General features: G+C 35.5%; 1 protein-coding gene across 11 annotated transcripts in view; it reads right to left on the bottom strand.

The window, feature by feature from the left end:
• The window catches only part of FOXP1 (forkhead box P1), a 946651-nt gene that overhangs the window by 188044 nt on the left and 731216 nt on the right, over window positions 1-27391 (bottom strand). For all 11 annotated transcript variants that reach the window (XM_053720890.1, XM_053720894.1, XM_053720895.1 and 8 more), the window contains one exon: window positions 26443-26535. In XM_053720890.1, coding sequence (XP_053576865.1) covers window positions 26443-26535 — 93 coding nt within the window. The remainder of the gene's footprint in view (window positions 1-26442; window positions 26536-27391) is intronic.

Raw genomic sequence — 27391 nt, 5'->3', positions numbered from 1 at the left:
TCTGTTGTTGAAGAATATAACTAGTTAGGCTCAGGAGCTGAGAGCTAGCTGCTGATTGGTGGCTGCACATATATGCCTCTTGTGATTGGCATACTGTTGTGTTCAGCTAGCTCCCAGTAGAGCATTGCTGCTTCTTCAAGAAAGGGTGGTCTTTTGACAGACTTGTGCTCTTGTAAATGGATAACATTCTTGCAAAACTGCTGCTATAAAGTGCTCCAGAAATGGGCCAGCGCCTAAGCATACAACAGCTTTTCAACCAAAGACACAAAGAGAACAAAGACAAGTTGATAATAGAAGTAAATTAGAAAGTTGTTTAAAATCACATGCTCTATCTGAATCATGAAATATTTTTTTTTGCTCAGTTGTAAAAAATATACATTGTAGGATCAAGTGTGTGGTGTAAAGTAGCTTGTGTGACCCCGCAGACCATTGTGCCCTGTATGTAACCTACAGATTGTCCAGTAGAACCCTGACAATCCTATATACAACCAATATAATTTTAAATAAACACATCTGTATATTATTCTCAGACTAATCTTTGCACTAGTGCTTTTTGGGTCTGTTTTTTTTCAGGCTTTGTGTCCCTTTAATATATTCCCTAAATCTGTTGCACAGGAGTAGCATATTTACAGGGGTCTTCCATATTGTGAGCATTTACATTCTGTTACCCACAATCCTTATTGTTTCAAATATTTTCTGACACACAAGGTCTGGGATTCAATAATGTTCTTGATAAATTGTATCTAGAAAATAACACTCTGACCATAAACATTCTCCAGGCTACAATATTATTGTAACGTCTGTAAAGTTATTTATGTAAACAGTAGATATATACTAAAATTACACAACTACTATGTGTATTTTGTCTTGTATTACACAGTGTGATTTGCTATTAGAGAATATCAACTTTCATTAAATAAATAAAAAAAAGCTTTATCTGAGATTGAAAAGCAAAAAAGAAAAAAACATATACAACCCATGATTTCTTTGATCTTCCACTATCTTTATATAATAAAATTCCTATTTACAGAACATAAAACTAAGCATTGCATCCTGCAAGGCAGAAAACCGTTTCCAGGCAATTTCTTCATCTATAATACCAGTGTGTTCAATTTTGAGCTAACAAGTCTTTGTGTTATTACAGTAAGTTGCACTGTGTTGCTCTTGTTGTTCAGATTATAGTAAAAAAAATAAACCCACCATTGATTTCTCTAGCAATTTAAAAAAGAAAAAAAGAAAGTATTTGGTTAAACCATTAGACGTAAATGTATATAGCGCGTATAAAACTATCCATCCAAACAGGTCAGAGGCAACTTTTGTATTTTTTTTTTCTTTATAAGCATTTAAGGAACTGAAAATCAATTTGTTTCTTTCAAGCCTTGCATCCTACTTATCCCCTTATACGTGATGCAACCACTAAAAAAAGATAATCAATACTTACTATATTGAAAATAAATTAAGGTGACAAGACGTCTTTGACATATTTGAAATATAAGACTACTAAAATGCATTAGATATACATACGTTGATATTGAATGTCAGTCAACACAATTTTACAGCTTCAATGAAAAGATGCGGCTCTGTAGCTTTTATGGAATAAATAAACAGGATCACTGTGAATTGCATAAAAAGGTCTATATTTTGGGTAAAAAATATATAATAATGATAAAATAAACAGCAAATATATACATAAAAATAGTAGTAAAGGTAATTGCAAATCAGATTGTTGATTTAAAAGGACAGTCTAGTCTAGAACTGATAAGATAATCTATTTATTACCCATTCCCAAGTTTTGCATAACCAACATGGCTATACAGGTTGTCCTCGATTTACGACGGTTCAATTTGCGCCGTTTCAGAATAACGCCTTTTTTTTCAGTCATGTCACTGCTATTGAAAAGCACTGAGAAGCAGTGCATTGATTAAAATAAGGGCAGGCCAGTAGGTGGAGCTGTCCGCTTGTGTTGCAGTAAAGATATGCAAGCCAAGCAGGCTGAAATTAATCAGTGTAACCAGACCTGAGTTATCGAGCAGCTTTCAAAAGGTACAAGATCTAGCAGCCACTTCCCTTTTATCTTCCTGCCCAGCTGCTTGAAGGTCAGGGTGCCTATAAATCAGTGCAGACTGGATTATTTACAACCATTCCTTCTGGAACCTAACATCGGCGTAAACATTTTCTGCTGTATTTACAAATGTATAATTTTAGATTAATATGTTGTTTATAATAAGCGGTTTAACAGACATATATTTCTCTCTCTTGTGTCTGATCGTCACTATAGCTCATTTCGGCACTTAGTTGCCTGCTTTCTAAAGAACTGACAGCATAAAATTGAACTATCACTTCTCATTGGACACATAACAGCACGTGACCGAGAAAAACAAAAACAGACCTGTTGGGGAACTTCTGCACACAAAAAAACTCGAAAGGGAACTGAACAACAGAACGGTCTGGGATTGGCCGATACAATTTTTTTTAAAAATAATATGTTTTTATTGGCTGTTGATAAATCAATTGTTTAGGTATGAATTTTAATTCTAACTTGGATAAATTGTACACAATCTTATACATACAGTGTGTCAACTAGGCCTTAGTTTAATTGTTAGAATACACAAAGTGGAATCTTTTGGACTCCCCTACAAATCAGGTATCCCTTTAAGGCCTCAGAGAGATAATATAAATGTGTTTATTATTTAAAAAGGGACATTCACTGCTGGGTTTTGTAAGTAGATATTTTTTCAGAACAGATAATCTTCTTTCATTGAGAGTTTGACCACTTCTAAGGTGAAAGTCTTGCTGCTATAAGATGATGATACAGTTTTTAAACCAATCAAGGGTGGCATACCTGTGTATGCTTCAATCACCCACCAAATCATCTGTAGTCAATTACTTTTTTACTAGAATGGCGCTATAAAGACAAATTGCGGCTGGCCACTATAGTGGCACTATTCAGCTTTTAAACGCAAAATGCAGAATTTCTGCACACCAACATTCTCTTGGACCATTTAAATTAAAATCAAAATCAATACATTAGGGACATATTTATCAAATGCAGAATGCCCCTATTGGCTGTCTACAACTCATATTTATGAAGCTGCTTCGTAAACCCTCTCGCCACCTCAGAGTTGGATTAAAATCAGGGCTTGACAAATCTAGGCACCAGAGAGCCATTGGCTCCTAGAATTTTATCCTTGTTTGTAACATTTTGAGTTATTATTAACAAGCCCTGCTCTTAAGTGATTGGTTGTGTAGTGATAAACACAACCAGAGAATGCTGGCCACTTGTTGTAATCCCAGAAGGGGATAAATAAATCTGCCCTTTAGTATAACTCAGAACACCTACCCAGTATTATTACCCCACAACATAATATCCGATCTCCAGACACCAGTGCAACACATCAGACAATCTCTGTTTTCAACTAGTCCAATATTTAGCTATAACAAAAATAAATAAAAATGATCATCTGTTTCATGGCCTGAGGGCATATAAAATGCTTTGGAGGGTACCATAAGGCACTAAAACCAGCCTGTTGCTCACTGCCAACATACAATGATAGGGCACCAGGCTGGCAGATAAAACAATACCGCTCTAGGGAGTAGGAAAAGATGAAAATGTGAACTCAAAGGAAAGAAAAAACCCAGGAAATCCATAATTAGAACTATATCAGATTAAAACACATATGTGACATGCACTTTCTGTTATAAGCACCCAACAAAGGAACTTCTCCAAGTGTCATAACTGCTATCTATTTAGCTTCTTTATCCTAGAATAAAACAAAATACAATTAACCTTAAAATTCCCTTGCAGGTAAACGCATTTTGTTTTGGCTCTGTTGGTTTTGAATGGCTATTTTTCTTGCAACATTTATTTAGGAGTACAGTACCTCAAGTGCGGTCGCCATGCTAATCTCATTGTAGCTCATAGGGTTGTAGAGAAGGAAATAATACGCATGATAGCAGGTTTAGTTTGATTGTTATGTATCCAAATGGTATTCACTGTCTGCTAAATGCCCCCCCCCCTCCGGGAACTACCTGACAGTATTACCCTATAGATAGACTTCATCTTAAGGATACAATGAAGTTATTTTTAAGTCTGCTAGCAAGTCAAGGCTTCTGTTTTTTTGCCTTAATAATTATTATTTTTACAGCAAGAAGGTCTAAAACAAAGACGTAGATTTTCCAATTAGTCTCTGTTTAAACATCTGTTGGTAGACTGCATTAACATTCGTTATTTGAGCATAGCACAATTTGATTAGGGTGCCTGAAACCTAGCCAACGTCTGCAAAATAATAGCTCAGTTATATTTTGTTTTGCTTTCATTTGTCTTATACTTTTTGAAAGTGTAATACAGGCACATTTAATCAAATATACAAATTCCTTTAGCTCTTTTTTATTTTTTTAATATTTGTCCCTTCAACTATTGGGTGTGTTTGCCAACGCTTTCATTGCTATAGGGAACATCTTTATAAGATTAATAAAGTTAAATTTTCTTAAAGGTAAAAATAAAAACATTTACAAAAATAACAAAATAATAGATTTTTTTCAGTGAAGGTAAAAAGTTCTTAAAGTGATTGTAAACTTTAACGAATTAAAGCCCAATATCAAATAATACTCTTAGCAGATTGATAACGAATCCGGCTTCCACCAATCGTTGTGTGTCCCCTTTGGCATCCAACTCGTGGGGCAACACAACGAATGGAGAAAGCTGGATTTGTCATCGATCTGCTAATGAAAGCAGCAGATGCAGGCGGAGGAACGGCGTTATGTTTACCATAACGCAAAGGTAAGCATTTTTAAAAATAAGCGTAATTGTAAACTTTAATGAATTAAAGTGCCCCTGTTTTTAAGAGTATTATTTGATACTGGCCTTTAATTAGTTAAAGTTTACAATCAATTTAAAATTTTAATCTCTATAAATGAAATTCAATAAAATGATACGACTTTGCAACATACATTAATATGATTGTGAAGGTTCATATATTGCTGTCCAGTATCTAAAAATAATCTTAAAAACCGGGGCACTTTAATTCATTAAACGTTTCAAAGACGCTTCTTTTTTAAAATATTTACCATTGCGTTATGGTAAACATATCCCCGTTCCTCCACCCGCATCTCCTACTGTATTTAGCAGATTGATGACAAATCCAGCTTCCTCCAATCATTGTGTGCCCCCTCGTGCTGGACGCCAAAGGGGGCACACAACGATTGGAGGAAGCCAGATTCCTCATCACTGTGCTATATACATTGTTTTTAGATACTGGGCAGTAATTCATTAAACTTTACAATCACTTTAAAGTGATGGTAAATTTTCTGCTATATAAACATACATTCTTAAAGCTTAAGTCATAACTTGCTAAATCGCTATCTTTATTCTTTTGGTTATCTTAAAGGTTTGATTATAATTTTTAACTTCTTTGCTCCACCCACGGCATTCCTTCCTGATCAGACATAGAGAGCGATACCGCCCGCTTTCTACGTTACCCTATGGGCATCTCTCTCTTCAACCTCAGATTTGTGCATGCGTTACATTCTTTATACAATACTCTGTAACATGTATCGCATGTGCATAGATAACGTGGGCGTGTTTGGTTATATCCGTGTCGCCAAATGGCCTGGATTTAAAAAAAAAACGTGACTTTCGAAAATCAATGGCGGCGGTTGCACGGGTGGACGCACGGAGGTGAAATCTAACAATATAAATATAAAATTTCTTAATTTTCTATACGATCGCATGTTGCAATTTCTATTAGTTTACCATCACTTTAAAGGGACAGAATACTATAAAATTGTTGTTCCCTTAATGTGTTTCCAATTACTTTTTTTTACCAGCTGCATAGTATAAAATGTATGAGATTTGATTTTTAGGGCTAATTTGTGTATATAAATTAGCTGATTTTGTGTTTTGAAGCCACAACCTAATAAAATGGGTTGAGCTTGTAGGTACAATCAGATCTCATTACTTTATCACATTGTGTACATATACTTGCTTCTTTATCTTATATCTGTCCATAAACCAATCACCAATACTTGGAGAGAACAATGGAAAATTAACATTTTATTACCTTATCTATTCTATAACCCACTGGGAGTGTAATTTCTTCTACTGGCTGTGTTAATACAGCTTGGCCTTGAGGCCAAAAACTTTCAGGGTGGGTGGGGATACCACAGGCTAAATAAACTATTTAAAATGCCAAAATAAGGTTAATGGAAATAGTTGTAAACAATTTAATACAATCTAGCAGGTAAAGTGGGTAATTGGGAACAAATTAAAGGGGAGAACATTTTTGAGTAAACTGTCCCTTTAAGTATTTATTTTGCTTGCATTAGCTGTATAAATTATTCCTTTTTTCAACACTCTAAATTGCATGAAGTAGCCACACACTACAGTGATTGGTTAGAGCAGAGCACAAACTCATTTAAATATATATATATAAATATATTTATCACACAAATTGTTACATTAGTTTATCAGTGTATTGGAATTAGTTGATTTGGATCTGAAAAGCTAGCTGCTGATTGGTGACTGCACCTCTTGTGATTGGCTCACCAAATGTGTTCAGCTAGCTCCCAGTAGTGCATTGCTGCTTCTTCAACAAAGGACACCAAGAGAATGAAGCAGATTTGATAAAAGAAGTAAATTGGAAAGTTGTTTCAAATTGTAAGCTCTAGCTAAATCATGAAATATAAATGTTGTGTTTTATGACCCTTTAACAACTTTACAGAGTCTAACTGGGAAAATCAAACCACTAGTGTTTATCAATATAACAAATGTACTAAACATATACAATGCAGCATCTAAAATCCCTCGTATCTCTAGGGGAACGTTATTAACACAAATGTACATTTTAGCACAATAAGGGAAAACATCACTTAAAATAAATTTGGCAATGTGTTTACTAAAAAGAGGAATTTATTCTTACTTGAAATGTTATGTACAAGAACTATTAGGTGATGTCATACTTAGTTACTAGCTGTGTATTTCTGAGCTGTTGTTACATTACTGTGATATCATGGTCTAAAAATTATAAACATTCCATAATCTGGTAACAGAAGATCAGGAACTTTTATTAAGTTTGTTTTTCTTGTCATGTTGTAAAAAATGATGTGTTCTGTGTGTATTGGAAGCAGACTACTATAATTTAGTTACAAAACAGTCAACCTGAGATATTACCAGACTTTATTTACAGCAGATAGTTTCTCATCCTGGGCACTTACCATGTTTACTTGCTCCCCAGACGTAGGAAATTAGTTTGTCCCATATTGAGTAACAACAACAAAATAATTAACCAATGTTATGTTTTTGTTTTCTTGAAGAATTACGAGATCTTAAGAAACTTTTTCTTTTCATGATAAACAAACAAGCTGAAGTTTGGCCAATGTAAAAAAAAAAAAGTCACTGCAATGCTGTACCCACCCAAAACTGAAGATTGCATTATGGAATAAGGCAGATTTTACTTAAAGGGACATAATACTCATATGCTAAATCACTTGAAAATGATGCAGTATAACTGTAAAAAGCTGACAGGAAAATATCACCTGAGCATCTCTATGTAAAAAAAGAAGATATTTACCTCACAATTGCCTCAGCTCAGCAAGATCTGTGTAAAAAGTTATACCTCAGCTGCTGCCCAGCTGCAGGTAAAAAAATAAAAATAATAATGAAGAAATGAACAGCAGCCAATCAGCATCAGCAGTGCTGAGGTCATGAACTCTTTTACTGTGAGCTCATGAGATTTCACTTAACTCTCAGGAGATTTCATAGTAAACTTCCTTAAACTGAATAGGGAAGTAACGTGAGTGTGCACGAAGCTCATTCCCTTGGCTGTCCCAGGACAGACATACTGATTTGCTGCTTAAAGTCCTTTGCAATGGGGTGTGAATACTTAGGACATTTTAATGTAAAATATCTTTCTTTTTTACATAGAGATGTTCAGGATATTTTCTAGTCAGCTTTTTACAGCTATGCTGCATCACTTTCAAGTGTTTCAACATTTGGGTATCATGGCCCTTTAAAGGGACATTCTAGACCAAATACATAATTTTGATTACTTATTGTTACATACCAGAGAAGCATCCTACTGGTCCCACATCTATAAACTTGTAAGAAGTACACAAAACATTTAATATTTATCGTTTGTTAGGAGCCAAAAATGGCCACCAAGCTCCACCCACCCATTGCGTGTACATTTTGGTATGTTAAGTTTCTCCAATCACAATTGACTCTTATATAAGTTTTCCTGCTCGCACACGCTGAATTGTGCATGTGCAATTTGAAATAGCTAACTGAAAAAATATTAAACGCCCATTGCTTTACTGTCATACAAGAAAACAGCTAACTGGAGACGAAGAAAGCTGTGGGCGGAGCTTGGCGGCCATTTTAAGCTGCTAACAAACTATGATTATTTAAAAGTTTCATGTACTTCTTACAAGCTTATAAATGTGTAACCTGTTGCAAGATGATTTTCTGTTATGTACAAATAAGTGATGGATGAAGCTGGATTCGTAATCGATCAGCAAAATAAAGTATGAGATGCGGGCGGAGGAACAGCACCACGTTTACCATCACTAAATGGTAATTATTTTACAAATTAAGTGTCTTTAAAAATTTTCATGAATGAAAGTGCCCCTGTTTTTAAGAATAATTTTATATATTGTGCACTACATTCCAAGGGGTACATTTATCAAGCAGCGGACGCTGCTTATTCCGCGCAAGCCTTCTGGCTCGCCAGAAACAGGATTTAAGACCGCTGCTCCCTAACTCGACCGCCACCTCTGAGGTGGCGGACAGCAATCCTCCAAATCAGATACGATCGGGATGAATGACACCCCTTGCTAGCGGTTGATTGTCCGCAAATGTGCAAGGGTGGCGGCATTGCACAAGCATTTCACCAGAAATGCTTGTGCAATGTTAAATGCCGACAGCGTATGCTGTCTGCATTTAGAGATGCAGGGCGGACATGATTCGCTATAGCAAATCAATTCCGCCCGGGGTATGATAAATCTACCCCCAAAAGTTTACAATCCCTTTAACTGTAAAGAGGTTAAACACAGTCAGAAACAAGCATTTTATTATGATGCTAGAAAGCGCTGTACGTTGTGCCATTTGCAATATCCCCACCATTTCATATACTGACAGTTTATTTTTCTGTATGTGAAAAGCAACGTTAATGAACCGCTCTACCAACTTCCTTTTTTTTTTTTTTGTTTGTTATTTTGTTTGTGTGAAGTTTCTATTACCATGACTGATGTCAGCTCATTTCATAACTAATTCAGTAAAAACAGAAACTCCTCAAGCATAAAGCAAACTTCTATAACAAAATAAAAAAACAAGCAGGGGATTGGTTGGAGATAAAATATGAAATGTTTTTGTTGCTTCATAAATTGAGCACAATATGTGCTCCTATTTGACTTATATTAGTTATACATAAACATATAGTTTAATGACTGATAGGAACCAGAAGGTCCACTGAGTCTGCCCATGTAAATTGCCATAGAATTTATTTCTATGATTACATTGACTTTGTTGTCTTGGCATCCTTTGTTGAAAAGCAACTGCTGGGAGCTAGCTGCTCCTTGGTGGATGCATAAATACATCCCTTGCTATCAGCTCTCCAGATAGATTGGCGTCCAGCTCGTGGGCCGGCACGCAACGATTGGAAGAAGCCGGATTTATCATCAATATGCAAAATACAGAAGGAGAAGCAGCCAGAAGATCGGCGGTCTGTTTACCGTAACAAAAAAGTTTTTTTTTATTTATTTTTTTAAAAGCGTGTTTGTAAAGTTTAATTAATTAAAGTGCCCCTGTTTTTAAGAGTATTATTTAATACTGGGCTTTAAAGGGACATTAAACACTAAATAAATGCTAGATAGAATGATGCAGTCAAATAAAAGATTAGTCTGAGAATAACAAGTAGATGTAATTTTTAAAGTTTCATTAGCTGTTAAAATTAGTGACAAAATAAGTGTAAAGTTTTAGTGTCTATAAATCAATGGAAGCTGCCATGTTGTAACTTAAGTTACCTTCTCTGCTGTGACCAATTAGGGACAGTTATAAATAGGTCACTAGAGTGTGCAGCCAATGGCTGTGTAGAATATAACAGTGTTCTGCACTTCCATTTCTAACAGGAACTAAAAAGCTCACAATTTCAGAAAAGAATTACAGGAAAAGGGGACAAAATAAATAATGAAGTATATTGCAGAGTTTATATATATATATATATATATATATATATATATATATATATCATTTTATATTATCATCTGAAAGTGTTTAATGTCCCTTTAATTCATTATACTTTACAATCACTTTAACAAACCCTCTTTAACAGGCTTGTTTATAGCGCAGTTCTTGCTGATGTTGTCAAGACCGTGCCAGTTCTGCATGTCCCCAAAAGTGAGGCATACAGTACACACAGTTGCACAGTGGCACCACTTCAGAACATACTATTTAAAAAAAAAAAAAAAGTTTACTTGTATTATCAATTTGCTTCGTTCCCATGATATTCTGTGTTCAAGAGATACCTAGGTAGGCATCTGTTGCAGCACCACATGACAGGAAATAGTGCTGCCATCTATTGCTCTCACAAATGGATAACATTCTTGCAATACTGCTGCCATATAGTGGTCCAGACACATGCACGCTCCTGAGCATTACGTCCCTGATTTCAACAAAGGATACCAAAAGAACAGAAAATATAATAATAGAACAAAATGAGAAAGTTGTTTAAAATGTCATGCAAAGAACAAATCTGTGTTTTATATCCCTTTAAACAGTAAATAAATGCTACATATAATGATTCAAAGCAAAGATTAACCGAAAAAAACTATGTAGATGTATTTCTAAAATGATATTACCTTATTTTGAAATATTATATACGTGTAAAGGTTTAGTTTTTATAAAATACTTTAGTTTCTATTAAAGGGACAATAAACCCAATATTTTCTTTCATGGTTCAGATAGAGCATGCAATTTTAAACAACTATCTAATTTACTCCTATTATCAATTTTTCTTTGTTCTCTTGCTATCTTTATTTGAAAAAGAAGGCATCTAAGCTAAGGAGCCAGCCAACCAGCCAGCCAATTTTGCCACCAATCAGCAAGCACAACCCAGGTTGTGAACCAAAAATGGGCTGGCTTCTAAACTTACATTCTTGCTTTTCAAATAAAGATAGCAAAAGAATGAAGAAAATTTGATAATAGCAGTAAATTAGAAAGTTGCTTAAAATTTAATGATCTATCTGAATCATTAAAGAAATAAATTTGGGTTCAGTGTCCCTTTAAGCAATGGATGCTGTCATGTTGGCAAATAGGTGTTCCGTTATCTTTCTCTTCTGCTGACCACAATCAGAGATAAAACAGGCAATATAAGAGAGTGTGCAACAAGGCACTGGGGAATATAGGATAGGTAAAGTAACTTTCTGGGTTTTCACATAGCCTTGTGTGTGCACTCTAATTTCCTGCCTGTTTTATATGTGTTCCTAATTTCCTCAGCAAAAGAGATAGATAACAGCATCCAATATGGCAGTGCCATTTAATTTATAGAAACTCAGTGGAGTTGACAAAACCAAGAATTTTCAGAGTTAAATTACAGGAAAAGGAGACAAAGGAAATATTGAAATAATATTGCCAAGTTTATTTTTTTACTAAACATTTTATATTACAATCTCACATTTTAATGTCCCTTTAAGCTTTACCTTTAATACAAAAAGACTGATTAAAACAGGAACAAAATAATGGAACGTGTCATTGCATTTCACAAATAGAAGGGTAAAAATAATATTTAACAGAGGATTGTAGAAAAATAACAGAATTATTTATACTAAACATGCTGAAAATGTAAATTATATAAGTTTAGTCCAGTGCCTGTGGTTTTGTTATTTAGGTAAAGATTTACTAAAATGCTGCACAGTCTAAAAGACAAACATAAAAACAAAGTAAAAAAACAGTGATTGTGAAATTATAGAACAAACAGGTAAATATTATTATATTGTGCCAATAATTAGTGGAAAATGTGCAGCTTTTTACTTTCATTGCTGAAATGGATACGTAGTAATTATAAATGGGTAGAAAATGAAAAACAACACAAAGTGGTCTTTTTCGGCACTCTTGATAAACACTACAATGAAATTAAAGGGACATAAAACAGGTTGAGATCTGTCCATATCCTAAAAGGGATAATTAATTAAAAATATTTTGCATTAAAAAAAATGTTTAAAAATTGCTGGCAAGTATTTAAAAATAATTTTCAAAAATAAGCAAAATGAATCACATAGTTAAGCTGCCTGGAGCAGCCATCTCCACCTTCCTTATCAGTGTTTAGACACAGGCATTGTATTTTAAATGAGTTCACAGATTCTAGGCCTGCTCCAGCAGATAATCCCTATGCATTTTACCAAAGCAACAATAAACAGATACAGCCATAGAAGGAAATGTGTGTGTGTGTGTGTGGGGGGGGGGGGGAATTAGAGCTTTACAATTCAGAAACTAAAAAGAAAGGGTTAATTGCGAGGCACTGCAGTAAAAATTTGCAGGTAAAGTAATTAAAGTGCATATTATTATATTTTGTCTCTATCCCAACTTGTTCTATGTCCCTTTAAAGGGACATGAAACACACATTGTTTTTTCTTTTGTGATTCGGATAAAGCATGCAGTTTAAAACAATTCTCCAATTTACTTTCATTATCAAATTTGCTTCATTCTCTTGGTATTCTTTGTTGAATGAGTAGAATAGTACTTATGGAAGATAGCTCAAAACATTTGGTCAGCCAATGACGAGGCATACACGTGAAGCAACCAATCAGCAGCTAATTCCCAGTAGTGCATTGATGCTCCTGAGCATACCTAGGTATGCTTTTCAACAAAGGATACCAGAGAAACAAAGCAAATTAGATAATGGAAGTAAACGGGAAAGTTGTTTCAAATTGCATGCTCTACCGGAATTGTGAAAAAAAAACACGTGGACTTCATATCCCTTTAAATGGGGTATGCAAGTAATGAATTAACTTGTGTTGCATCATGTCAAATATTGATTGTCAGGTAATAATTACTTAAAGGGACAGTAAAGCCAAAATAAAAAACTTAAATTGATTGGATACAGTATGAAATTGTAAACAACTTTTCAGTTTAATTCTATTATCAATTTTTGCTTAGATCTCTTGGTGTCCTTTATTAAAGGGATAGTCTACTTGATCCTAAGCTCCGATCAAACTACCTAGGTTTAGTCTTCAACAAAGGATACCAAAAAAACAAAGCAAATTTAATAATATAGGTAAAATGGAAAGTTGTTTAAAATGCATTGTTCTGTCTGAATCGTGTCTTTAACATAACATTAAATAAACGAGAAAGCTGAACACGCTGGCGAATGGACCAATGAAGAGCTACATGTACAGTAAACAGATGGTTTTTTATACATATATTACATAGCACTGTTTATTTATAAAAACAAAAAACTGTCCTACCTTTTTAAAGACACAAAAAGGAAATTATTTTTATTGTTGTACTGCTGCGTGCATGTAACTATGTATTTAACTCCTACTAAAGGATTAAGCACATAGTTTAAGTCAGTTTCAGAGCAGCATAGCCCTACTGGGAGCTAACTGAACACGTGCTGAGCCAATGACAAGAGGCATATATCTGCAGCCACCAATCAGCAGCTATCTCCCAGTAATGCATTGCTGCGCCTGAGCTTACCTAGGTATATTTTTCAACAAAGGATGTAATCAAAGTAAATTTGATAATCGTAGTCAATTGAAAAGTCTCTCAAATTTCCATGCCCTATCTGACCCATGAAAGCTTATTTTTAACTTTACACGGTGACCTATTTAAGTAGACTGCTTGCTAAACATAGTATTTTTTATTTAAAGAACATGTGCGGGTGTCTCAATGTTGTCACCATACTTTACCCACTCAGAATGTTATTTATTTTCCCCCCTTCTGAAATAATTTCCAGGCAAAAAGGTCACAAAGTATTTGGGTCTTGGTTTGCTAAGAAGACATGAAAACAAATTGAATTTTTTTTTTAAGTCAAATTGGCTAGGAACTCAATGCAGAATTAGGACACTTGTTTTCTTTGTTTCATTCTTTGTTAAAATTAAAAATAAGAAATTTCAAGATATATTAAGGGCTCGATTTTTCAAGCCTTCTCCTGCAGGTTCTCACAAGAAAACCTGCAGTCCGTATTTATGAAGCAGCGGTCATCAGGGGGCAGCTTTGCACAAGAGCTCAAAATAGCGCTCTTGTGGCAATGCTGAATTCTGCCAACGGAATTCAGCCCGCCAGAGGCGAGCTGCGGCAGACAGGGGCGCGTATGTACACCCCTGTCCGCAGATGCTTGGTAAATCAAGCCCTAAGAGTTTTTGTTTTCTGAAAAATGCCTCCCCCCCTAGCATTTACATGTAAGGCTTGCAAACGAGTGCTGTCCCCATCAATAGAGATGGAGGCTGATTGGAAAACAACTCAAACCTTTTTAGCTCACAGAAAAATAGACTTTTGAAGTGGGCAACACAGTATGCAGGGAATTTGAATTTTATACCTATATTTAAAAGTAAGTTACAGCGCATCTTCATTACAACTGATGCATTAAACTCCACCTAAAATATCACTAAAAACTGGATCTGATTTACCTTCACTTTAACAAATGATACAAGAGAATAAAGCACCTTTTACTGTCCCTTTAAGTCACTAGCTACTATAAAATAAATAATATAATTATTACTGCAAAAATAACCTATTTAAGTATATTCTAAAGATAATTTCCTTTATCTAACAATATTTTACGCATCTGGAGTTCACGCTTCTACCATTTCTGTTGGCGTTCCTCCTGTTAGGTCTAGGTGCCAGGTGCAGTAAAGTACAAAAAAAACTTTCATGATTCAGATAGGGCATGTAATTTTAAACAACTTTCCAATTTACTTTTATCACCAATTTTGCTTTGGTCTCTTGGTATTCTTAGTTCAAAGCTAAACCTAGGAAGGCTCATATGCTAATTTCTAAGCCCTTGAAGGCCGCCTCTTATCACATGCTTTTTTATTTGCTTTTCACAACAGGGGAGAGCTAGTTCATGTGAGCCATATAGATAACATTGTGATCACACCCGTGGGTTGTGCACAACACTGCACTAATTGGCTAAAATGAAAGTCAAAAGATAATAAATAAAATGTCATGTGATCAGGGGGCTGTCAGAAGAGGTTTAGATACAAGTTAATCACAGAGGTAAAAAGTATATTAATATAACTGTGTTGGTTATGCAAAACTGGGGAATGGGTAATAAAGGGATTATCTATCTTTTTAAACAACAAAAAAATCTGGTGTTGACTGTCCCTTTAAGTTTTATTTGTGTGTTGCACCAGCTTGCGTTATCATAGGCTTTAGAAAGTGCCTTCAGCACTGAGCATTCTAATGACTTGCAGACAGGAGCGCTTTACTGTGCGCATATGTCAGTCTAGTGCCCTGGGTATTTTTTTTATTTTTTTTAGATGCGGAGAGGGGGGAAAAAAAAAAACAGTAGTTCAAAATGCTCTGCCTTCTCAAATTGACAGAAAATCGACCTCTGTGCTTCATCAGAAATTCCTGCAGACTTACAAAATAAAGGAGTTCACTTTTATCACCCACAGTGCGCCACATATGGAAAAATGGAAAACACTACATCACTTGACCTCACGGTGCCCTTTATTCAGCCACAGATGAATATTATGTATAAAACCCTTAAATCAATTTAACATGTTAAAAGAAAAGAAAAAAAAATCCTCTGTCAATAGACGCTGTGCACATAGCACACGTTTGTAGAAGGGTTCAGGGAATTGCACCACAATATTCATATACATTTCTGCAGAATCAAAGCGGCTGAAGCTTTGTAATTGCTGTTTACATCATTTCCTTGCACTGATCCCAGACTCGACTTGTTGATCAATGAATCATATTCTTGATAATTGAAAAATATATTCCTTTTTTTGTGTGTTTTGAACCAGGTTTGCATATGCAGATGTTATAAGAGGCCAGAACTATGCAGGAGTTAAAGGGAAAGTGTAATGTAAAATTGTTTTCCTCTTAAGCTGCAGAGAATAAAATGTATGAGAAATTGATTATTTAGGTTTATTTTGTAAATTAAATAGTTGCATTTGCTCTTTACAACCACAACCCATCAAAGGGCCAGATTACAAGTGGCGCGTTAACAATAACGCACAAATGATAAGGGGTTCATTGCAGCTATTTGCGTGCGGGAACGTTAAATAGTGCTCCACTTGTAATCTAGTCCCAAATAGGCTAAGCTTGTAGCGAGATCAGACATCCTTATCTTATCACTCAAATGCTTTTCTTTTTTATCTCTGTCTCTACAGAATACTTAATACATTATAGTCTAGAACATTATATCTCCCACTCCCCACTTGGAGTGTAATTTCTTCTGCTGGCAGTTTACATAGCTTGTTTATAACAAATACTTAAAGGAACAGTCAAGTCCAAAAAAAAATGTTATGTTTCAAATAGGGCATGTAATTTTAAACAACTTTCCAATTTACTTTTATCACCAACTTTGCCTTGTTCTCTTGGTATTCTTAGTTGAAAGCTAAACCTAGGAGGTTCATATGCTAATTTCTTAGACCTTGAAGGCCGCCTCTAATCTAAATGCATTTAGATAGCTTTTCACCACTAGAGGGCATTAGTTCACGTGTTTCATATAGATAACATTGAGCTCATGCACGTGAATTTACCATGGAGACAGCTCTGATTGGCTAAAATGCAAGTCTATCAAAAGAACTGACATAAGGGGGCAGTCTGCTGAGGCTTAGATACAAGGTAATTACAGAGGTAAAACGTGTATAATTATAACTGTGTTGGTTATGCAAAACTGGGGAATTGGTAATTAAGGGATTATCTATCTTTTAAAACAACAAAAATTCTGGTGTTGACTGTCCCTTTAAAAGGGGCATGAAACCCAAAGTTTTTCTTTCATGATTTAGACAGATCATACAATTTTAAACAATTTTACAATTTACTTCTATTATCTAATATGTATCATTCTTTTGGTATCCTTTGTTGATAGAAGCAGCAATGCGCTACTGGGAGCTAGCTGAAAGCCAGTGACAAGAGGCATATAGGTGCCGTAACCAATCAGCAGCTCCTGAGCCTACCTATGTATACTTTTAAACAAAGGATACAAAAAGAACAAAACAAATTAGAGAATAGAAAACATTTTGGAAAGTTATTTAAAATTGCATGCTCTGTCTGAATAACGAAATAAAAAAGTTGGGTTTCATGTCCCTTTAAGTATAGAAATATTCAGTATACAGGGAGTGCAGAATTATTAGGCAAATTAGTATTTTGACCACATCATCCTATTTATGCATGTTGTCTTACTCCAAGCAGTATAGGCTCGAAAGCCTACTACCAATTAAGCATATTAGGTGATGTGCATCTCTGTAATGAGAAGGGGTGTGGTCTAATGACATCAACACCCTATATCAGGTGTGCATAATTATTAGGCAACTTCCTTTCCTTTGGCAAAATGGGTCAAAAGAAGGACTTGACAGGCTTAGAAAAGTCAAAAATAGTGAGATATCTTGCAGAGGGATGCAGCACTTCTGAAGCGTGATCATCGAACAATCAAGCGTTTCATTCAAAATAGTCAACAGGGTCGCAAGAAGCGTGTGGAAAAACCAAGGCGCAAAATAACTGCCCATGAACTGAGAAAAGTCAAGCGTGCAGCTGCCAAGATGCCACTTGCCACCAGTTTGACCATATTTCAGAGCTGCAACATCACTGGAGTGCCCAAAAGCACAAGGTGTACAATACTCAGAGGCATGGCCAAGGTAAGAAAGGCTGAAAGACGACCACCACTGAACAAGACACACAAGCTGAAACGTCAAGACTGGGCCAAGAAATATCTCAAGACTGATTTTTCTATGGTTTTATGGACTGATGAAATGAGAGTGAGTCTTGATGGGCCAGATGGATGGGCCCGTGGCTGGATTGGTAAAGGGCAGAGAGCTCCAGTCCGACTCAGACGCCAGCAAGGTGGAGGTGGAGTACTGGTTTGGGCTGGTATCATCAAAGATGAGCTTGTGGGGCCTTTTCGGGTTGAGGATGGAGTCAAGCTCAACTCCCAGTCCTACTGCCAGTTTCTGGAAGACACCTTCTTCAAGCAGTGGTACAGGAAGAAGTCTGCATCCTTCAAGAAAAACATGATTTTCATGCAGGACAATGCTCCATCACACGCGTCCAAGTACTCCACAGCGTGGCTGGCAAGAAAGGGTATAAAAGAAGAAAATCTAATGACATGGCCTCCTTGTTCACCTGATCTGAACCCCATTGAGAACCTGTGGTCCATCATCAAATGTGAGATTTACAAGGAGGGAAAACAGTACACCTCTCTGAACAGTGTCTGGGAGGCTGTGGTTGCTGCTGCAGGCAATGTTGATGGTGAACAGATCAAAACACTGACAGAATCTATGGATGGCAGGCTTTTCAGTGTCCTTGCAAAGAAAGGTGGCTATATTGGTCACGGATTTGTTTTTGTTTTGTTTTTGAATGTCAGAAATGTATATTTGTGAATGTTGAGATGTTATATTGGTTTCACTGGTAAAAATAAATAATTGAAATGGGTATATATTTGTTTTTTGTTAAGTTGCCTAATAATTATGCACAGTAATAGTCACCTGCACACACAGATATCCCCCTAAAATAGCTATAACTAAAAACAAACTAAAAACTACTTCCAAAACTATTCAGCTTTGATATTAATTAGTTTTTTGGGTTCATTGAGAACATGGTTGTTGTTCAATAATAAAATTAATCCTCAAAAATACAACTTGCCTAATAATTCTGCACTCCCTGTAGGTGGGGATACAACAGACAAACTATTCAATTACAAAATAAATTAAAAAAAGCTATTTTTAAACTATTTAATACCCTTCAGTCGGTGAAATGGATCATTAGGCAAATATTAAAGTTGAGAATTTTTTTGAGTACACTGTCCCTTTAATGAGGTTGCGATCTAATGAAAAGCTTGTGATATTTTTAACTACTTGGCCTTATTTTGAAGTTTGTAAGACAACAGTTGAGAGTTACTTTTTTTTTTCTTTTTTCAATGTCATTATTATTATTTATTTTTTTAAAGGGTCATGTTAATGCAATAACACTGGCAGGATCACATACGCTCTTCATTTCAAATTTGACCTTTATGTTCCTTTAAAGGGACAGTCTACTCCAAAATTGTTATTGTTTAAAAAGATAGATAATCCCTTTATTACCCATTCCCTAGTTTTGCATAACCAACAGTTATATTAATATACTTTTTACCTCTGTAATTACTTTGTATCTAAGCCTCTGCAGACTGCCCCCTTATCACATGGCTATTTAATTATTATCTATTGACTTGCATTTTAGCCAATTAGTGCTGTGTCCTGCACAACTCCATGGGAGAGAGCACAATGTTATCTTTAAGGCCCACGTGAATTAGCAGTGTCTTGTGAAAAGCTAATGAAAAGCATGTGATAAGAGGCTGCCTATAGTGGCTTAGAAACAGTCAGAAATGTAGAGGTTTAAATGTTATAAAGTATATTAATATAACAATGTTGGTTGTGTAAAGCTAGGGAATGGGTAGTAAAAGCGTTATCTAGCTTTTTAAGCAAGAACAATTTTGGTGTAGACCGTCCCTTTAAATGAACAGTAAACACTTTGGGATTGTAAAGAAGTAAATCAACTTTGTAGTATACTTTGATTTTGGAGTAGACTGTCACTTTAATATATTTTGAAATCCCCTCTTTTGATGAAACAAAGAAAAACATTGACTACAATGTCCCCTTAAATTGAATTGTTCTCAGGTTTATATCTTGTGACACCAATAAAACATTTTATATTTGTAATCAACCTTCTGTGTTTACAACCTAAATCTAAGCATTAAATAGCAGACTGAGGAACCACATTGCTAAGAAAAATACATCTTCAGCCTAGTTGTGTTTTATAGAGACCTCAATAGTCTGTGACGGATTCCCAGAATTTCCGGCCATGGCAAATACTTCAACTCTCTAATCTTTATTTCGACAACCCTCCCTATACAGCACAAGTGGACGATCAGCAAGGGTCCAGCCGTTTTATTTCTAATTACCTTTTTTTTCCCCCCACTTCTGATCCTGTGGTTCCTATAATTAGTTACCTGGGGCTGCAATCCAATTTGATGTGATGACAAGAAAGTGATCCATGAAAAAGTAATAAGTTAAATCCAATTTCAGCCTTCCTCTAATTAAATGCACACGGAACTAATGAGTCAAACCCAACCATTTCAGTGATAATGGTAATTAGCGAGGTGGGAGGCACTTTCTATCTGAACACTCTAGGTGTAAAGTGCAAAGCAAAATGGCAGGAAGACTCTTAATTACATGTGTCACTTTGTTATCAATTTACATGTATTTGGCCAGTCAAGTCTGCTTCCTTTGTTTTAATTTTACTCTACAGTAATCATAACATTACCTATGATCTATTATCTACAACACACATTTGGCCTTGAGAGTGCCTTATATATCAGCTTCTTCAACTGAGAGCCAGAAAAAATATTAAGCACGCCCAGAGTAAGACCTCACAGAAAAAAAAAAAATAAGTGTTAAATGTGCAGCTTGGAAAATATTTAACCACTTAAGGGACAAATAAATTGACAGTTTTTAAAGAGACAGTATACACCAATTTTCATATAACTGCATGTAATAGACCCTACTAAAAAGAAGAATATTTACAGATACTGATCTAAAAATACAGTATAAAACATTTTAAAAACTTACTTAGAAGCTCCCAGTTTAGCATTGTTGATGAGGTAGTCTGGGACACCCACTTAAAGGGGCTGGGTAAACATAAAGAGTAGACACTCCCCACCTCCCCTGCATATGAAAAGACTGATTACATAAACAGGAGACTGCAAGAGTCTGTAAACGCATGTATACATCTGACACTGTGGGGCTTGGTTAGGAGTCTTAAAATCAGCACAATGTTCTTAAAAATAAGCAAAACTATACATTGTTACAAAAACTCTCCCAGATGGGCTATATCAATAGATCATCTGCAAAACATTTATGCAAATAAAAATCTAGTGTACAATGTCCCTTTAAATCTATCTTTTCATTCTTAATGTTAGCAAATATATATTATAGAAGCAGGAATGATAGATGATAGGCAGATAATAAGGCAGATAATAAGACAGACAGACACACAAATAGAAAGATAATTTTCTATAGCAGTAAACAAATAAGCACAATATTCATTTAGCCGCTTTCTTGTAAATTTATTTGTATGATTTCTTCACTATCATTTGCTTGATTAAAAAATATTGAGTTTCATATCCCTTTAACTGCGCATCAGAATGGAAAAAGAAAATGATCCGATATATTAGAGCGTTTTCTTATTACGCTATTACTTACACATGTTTAACACCACCAAAATGGATTATACACAGAAAAAAAAAATCTGTCTGAGGCTCTACACCAAAACCTCCACTTCATATGTCCAACATCTGACATGACTAAGGGCAGCTGGCCTGAAACTTTGTCTTGTATGTAATAACTATAGGAAATTTCAATAAAGATGTAAGATATGGAAGAGATTGGTCAATGCTGCTGCTATCTTTTGGATCATATAAAGACAAAGGATTTAGCTAAATACATTTTTGATGCTATATTTTTTTTTTATTTAAAGGGACAATACAGTTTGCTTTTTATGATTATGGGGTATGTTACTGTCCAATTATAAAGCTGAGGGGGTTTTGTTCATCAGCCAATGAGCAATCCATTCCCTAGAGGTCAGCAGTACAGAAATATGCACTTCATGTTAGCTTAAAAAAAACCACACAAAAAGTATATGTGTATATATATATATATATATATATATATATATATATATATATATATATATATATATATATATATACACATATATATTATACACATACATTTTTAAATGTTTAATTAGCTAGTTTTCAAGTGCATTTTTGAATGTCCATTTCTTAAGATTTAAAAAAAAAAAAAAAATGTTTTTGTTCCTCAGCAGATTCTCCTTGAATTTTACAGCCCTAGGCGGTAGCCACAAATCAACTCCAAAATGACAATTCTCTCCCTACATATTGCAGACTTCCTTATCTATTTCACCCCCAGGGGAGTTGCAGTGTAAACAAATGCCAAGAAAAATGGATTTCTCCTGTTTCGGTTTAAGTTGTTTGATCAGACAGCTTTCAAACACAAGAACAATGCATCCAAGTTTATGGGTCATGCTCCAAACAGACCCAAACACAAAAAAATAGTCTACACCTCTACAACACTCCTAATGGCTGACATTTTTATCCAGGGGCTTTTTAATTTTTTTTTAAACTTGATTAATGTTCGGAGGTTACCAAAGTAAAGGGCATTTGGCAATTTATCATAGAATGTTAATGATTTAATAATATACACACCAGATTTCTATTCATCATTTACCTGCTTAAATAAGACTACAGATGCTTTAAACAAGAACATATATTTCAATGAAAAATCTTTATCAACATAATAAAAAATGTAAACACTATATATATATATATATATATATATATATGACATATACTAAGATTTTAATCCACTCTCTCATTCTCTCCCGCCTCGATTACTGCAACTCTGTCCTCTCTGGTCTCCCCACCTACCGCCTATCTCCTTTACAATCCATATTGAATGCCTCTGCCAGACTCATCTTCCTTACACGTCGCTCTTCATCTGCTGCACCTCTCTGCCAATCTCTTCACTGGCTTCCTCTTGCCTCTAGGATCAAACACAAAAGTCTCATTCTGACATACAAAGCCCTCAACTGCACTGCTCCCCCCTATATCTCAGACCTTGTCTCCAGATACTCTCCCTCCCGTCCCCTTCGCTCTGCTCACGACCTCCTACTCTCCTCCTCTATTGTTACCTCATCACAATCCCATTTACAGGACTTCTCCAGACTGGCTCCCATCTTGGGGAACTCTCTGCCTCGCTCGACAAGACTCTCTTCTAGTTTTAAAAGCTTCAAGTGCTCCCTAAAGACTCTACTGTTCAGGGATACATACAACCTACACTAACCTTTCTTTATACCAGTTCCTCTCCTCCATTGCTATCCCCTGAACCCCCTTAGCATGTAAGCCTAAGAGTCCAGCTGTTTGTTGATCACCTTCTCAAGAGCTGACTACAACAGTGCAACTCTTGGCAGGGCCCTCTACCCATTTGATCCCTATAATTGTTTTGTTGTACTCCGTCTTTGTTAATAGCACTGTGGAATCTGTTGGCGCTCTACAAATAACCGATAATAATAATAATATATATATATTTACCAGGAACCACAGCCTGAATAACTTTTCTACCTAAAGCCGCCTCCACAGAGGCAAACAAATTGAATTGATAACATGTAGTAAAAAGAGACCCTGCAAATTTGGTCTACTAAAGCTTCATTTTTGAAGGCCCAAGAAGTAGATACAGAAACAAGTTGAATGTGCTGTAATACGTAAATGTGGCGACTGTCCTGCCTCCAAGTAAGCCCTGTTCTCCATCTTCACCTGCTCCTAGCAAGGCAAAGAAAGACTGGGAGGTACAGGGAAGTAGGAGAGATATTCATACTCTTGGTGTAGGGTGTCTTTGCCTTGCTAGGAGCAGGGTAGTCTTTGACTCCTTCTGGTGGCCAGGAGATGAATTCCCAACAGTAAGGAATCATAGAATCTCACCACCTTAAGGAATAAATATTCTACTGCTCATTTCAAATTCAAGTAAGTGCTACAGCATTGTCTTTTATTGTATATTTGTCAATAATTAAATGCCACTGTATTATGGTAACATAATGAATGCATATTTGCAAAAAATTGTAACAAAATCACATCAACATAACTAATTCTTATTGCATACAAAGTGACAAAACAACTAGAAATCAGCTTTTAACACTGTTATTCTGGTACCCAAAGCATTCTAGGCAAGTTCTGCCTATCCATTTCTATTATTTAGCAATATTAGTTGCTCGGTGAAGTAATTATCCATTTTGATACTACACTCCCAATGACATTGAACAAAAATATAAAGAAGTAAAAAAATAAATAAATATTAAATGGGATTTATTATGGAATCTGTTGGGTAAGCACATACATTTTTGTACTGTCCAAAATCAATTACCTGAAAGACTATTTAAGTTCTGAGGCTAAATAATGATTTGAAATGACAAAAATCGAGAAATTGGTTAATTTTGTGTCACAAAGACTTCTGTATGAATGACACAGGGAATGTTACCATTACCAATGTGATCATATATTAGTTTTACATTCTTCCTATAATTCATGACTACATTTAATTGAATAATACATTGTATTATTATTTTTTTTTACCAATATACTGGGAAACTTATTTCCAAAGGAACACCCAGCATTTCTTGTTTTTTTTTTATATGCAGCAAAGGCTCTGGGAGTGAGAAAAGAAAGAAAAGAAAGGAATGGGCAGTCATTTTATTCAGTGAGTGACAGACTGGGCTAAAGCTCTGTATACATTAATAAATTAGAATTTTAATTGTGTCTCTGACTGTAGGAGATGCTAAAAGTACTTTAATATGTACCAACAATTGGCTATGTTATGGAATCTGTAATCTGGCCTCTTCTGCTAACCTCCACAATACAATTCCCAGCCTGACAACGGAAACAGTTTAGTTTGATCCCTTCAACTTATTTCAGTCCTGACAAATAAGCGCACAGCAGAAAGGTCAGTACGGCTATATTTCATTTTCTAGAGTGATTTTGAAGACATATGCACAACAAAGCAGACATTTTTGCTACCTGACATCGACCCTGGCTTGCACAATACCTTGTTAAAATTGTCACAGAAGAAATTTGGTAAAAAAGGCAGAAAGTATAAAAATATTTACAGGAGTTCATGTATATCACTATGTGATTTAACAAGAAGAATAAGTACAAATGGAAATAAACATAAAATGAAAAAGAGGCCACTCTTGCATTTCATTTTTGGTGTACCTTAAATTGCATTAAAGCAACACGATTGGTTCACCAGCCATCTCACTTTACAATAAGTTTGTCCCTTCACATCCAGGCTGTAGTCTAAACATTACATTTTTGAATAACATACTTTTAGAATTCAGAGTCATATTCCAAGATGGCCGCTGCTGTGTCTCATAAAATAATGCTCATTATATCTGGGCAAATTCATGTTTTTTAGTATTTGAATGTTAGAACTAATGTTCCTATTTAACATGCACAGACCCATTGGATGCTTCTATTGAACAAATGTTAACATTTAAGCATCTGAACATTATATTTGAATACTGACTCCCATTAAAATTACACTGATAATCTAAGAGAGTCAACATTTGAACGTTACCAAGTATTACGTTTGATTAAAGTTAAAAGGACATAAAACAGTATGAACTAATAACATAAGTTTCTAAATATATAATGCAGCCAAAGCTTACCTGCAAATCGGTTTCTGTTTTAACCCCCATTAACCACTTTCATTCAGGCATAGTATTTTTTGCAGCAAGCTCCCCCAGCTGGGCATTTCCATATATGGAAGGTGCTATCCAGGCCATAGCTTCTGCAGAATGCACTCGTGCACGTTAGGGGCAGAGTCACATGGCACCTGCCTAAAGCAGCACAGTATAATTCTGAAGCTTTCACAAAGCATGTGACATTATCCCAATGAAAACGAGCAAGCCTCTTGGCAACAAACAATAGCAGCACCTGCTCTCCCTCCTAACCCCCCCCCCCCCCACCTTGCTTGCATAAGTAATTATCCTCACATGCCCACTTTCTTATATGATATCATAAGGTTTGGAGTAGGACACTAATAAGGGGGGTGGAGCAGGCTATACATGGCAACACTAAAGTGTAAGTCATTTGGCAGATTTTTTTTTTTAAATGTTATTAAAATACTTATAAGCTTTTTTTACACTTTTTTTTAACACACTGTTTTACCTCATTTGACCCTTTAATAATATGCACATAACTCAAAATGTTTTATGGCTGCTTCCTAGCCTCATCTCCATCACTGACTGGGGAGATTGACAGCTCCTGTCTGCGCGTGATTGGCCGTGCGCAGGTAGGGGGCGGTGTTGCACAGGAGCACAAAATAGCGCTCTTGTGCAATGCTGAATTCTGGCAGTTGATTGCTAAACGCCAGAGGCGAGCTTGGGGCGGACAGGGGCACATATGTACGCCCCTGGCTGCCCTAGCTTGATAAATTGAGCCCCATATTGTACTTTAGTTAGGTGCATACTGAGGTAGGCGCTCATAGAAAGCAACCAATTGTAAACAAGGACACCAAAAGAAAGAGGTACATTTCATAACAGAAGTAAATTGTAGCTTTATATAAATTGTACTCACTTTCTGAAACATGAAGATGTAATTTATGACTTGTCCTTTAATAAGAGTGACACAAATAGATAACCATATCACATCATTAGCACTGACTGAACCTTACCTGGAGAGACGTCTGCTTTTCATGCCGCTTGTGAGCTTTAATGCCACTAACTTGTTGCTGGTGTAACAATAGCTGCCTAGCAACCTGCAGGGCCTGAAATAAAGAAAATATAGATGAGCACATTTTTATCCATACACCACAGTACTTTAAATTATTTTACCAATTGTAACCCTTAAAGGGGCATTATAGTGAGAGCATGTATCCCAATTAACTTGCATATCCATATGCTTAACCCCACACAAAGGGGTTAAACACATAGGTAAAGTGTCACTGGTGCCACAAAGAACTGAAAACTGTTCAGCTACTGCTGCTAATTTGGTGACTCTCAGTTTCTGCTAAGGACCCGCTGTGCTCTGTGACTCCCGAAATGTATTTTACCAATGGTTTTTAACCCCTTTGCGGAGGGGTTAAACACATAGATATGCAGGGTTGATAGTGATAAAATGACACGCTCTAATGACAGAGTATGTCATTTTTATTTTAATAGACATTTAAAGGAATACTCCAGCTTAAGGAAAATAATTATAATATAATATGAAATATATATATAATTCTAATATATAATATAATATAATTATAAAGCAATACATTATAAAACCAAAACAAAGCTATAATTTCTGGAAACAAGGTCCTTGTGTGTTTTGCTGCATTGTTGGATGTTTCCCTATAACTTTTGAAATAGGAAGCATAGTTTTAGTATTAGATGTTTTAAATACAAGGACAGGACTTCAAACATCAAACTGTGCACTCATGTTATATATCCAGCGGGTTATTGTTTTTCTATTGATGAACAAAAGATTCATAGCGTTACAAAATATTTGCATGAAAAATAAATGTTTTAACATAGTAACATAGTAGATGAGGTTGAAAAAAAGACCAAAGTCCATCGAGTTCAAAACAGCTCCAGATGAGTTTAAATTAATCCCATTAAAAGGTGACCCATTTAACA

The sequence above is a fragment of the Bombina bombina genome, chromosome 7 (genome assembly GCF_027579735.1).
Source record: "Bombina bombina isolate aBomBom1 chromosome 7, aBomBom1.pri, whole genome shotgun sequence".
In the NCBI taxonomy this organism is placed as follows: domain Eukaryota; kingdom Metazoa; phylum Chordata; class Amphibia; order Anura; family Bombinatoridae; genus Bombina; species Bombina bombina.
Note: the sequence above shows the minus strand (reverse complement) of the source record. Positions and strands in the feature narration are given on the sequence as shown.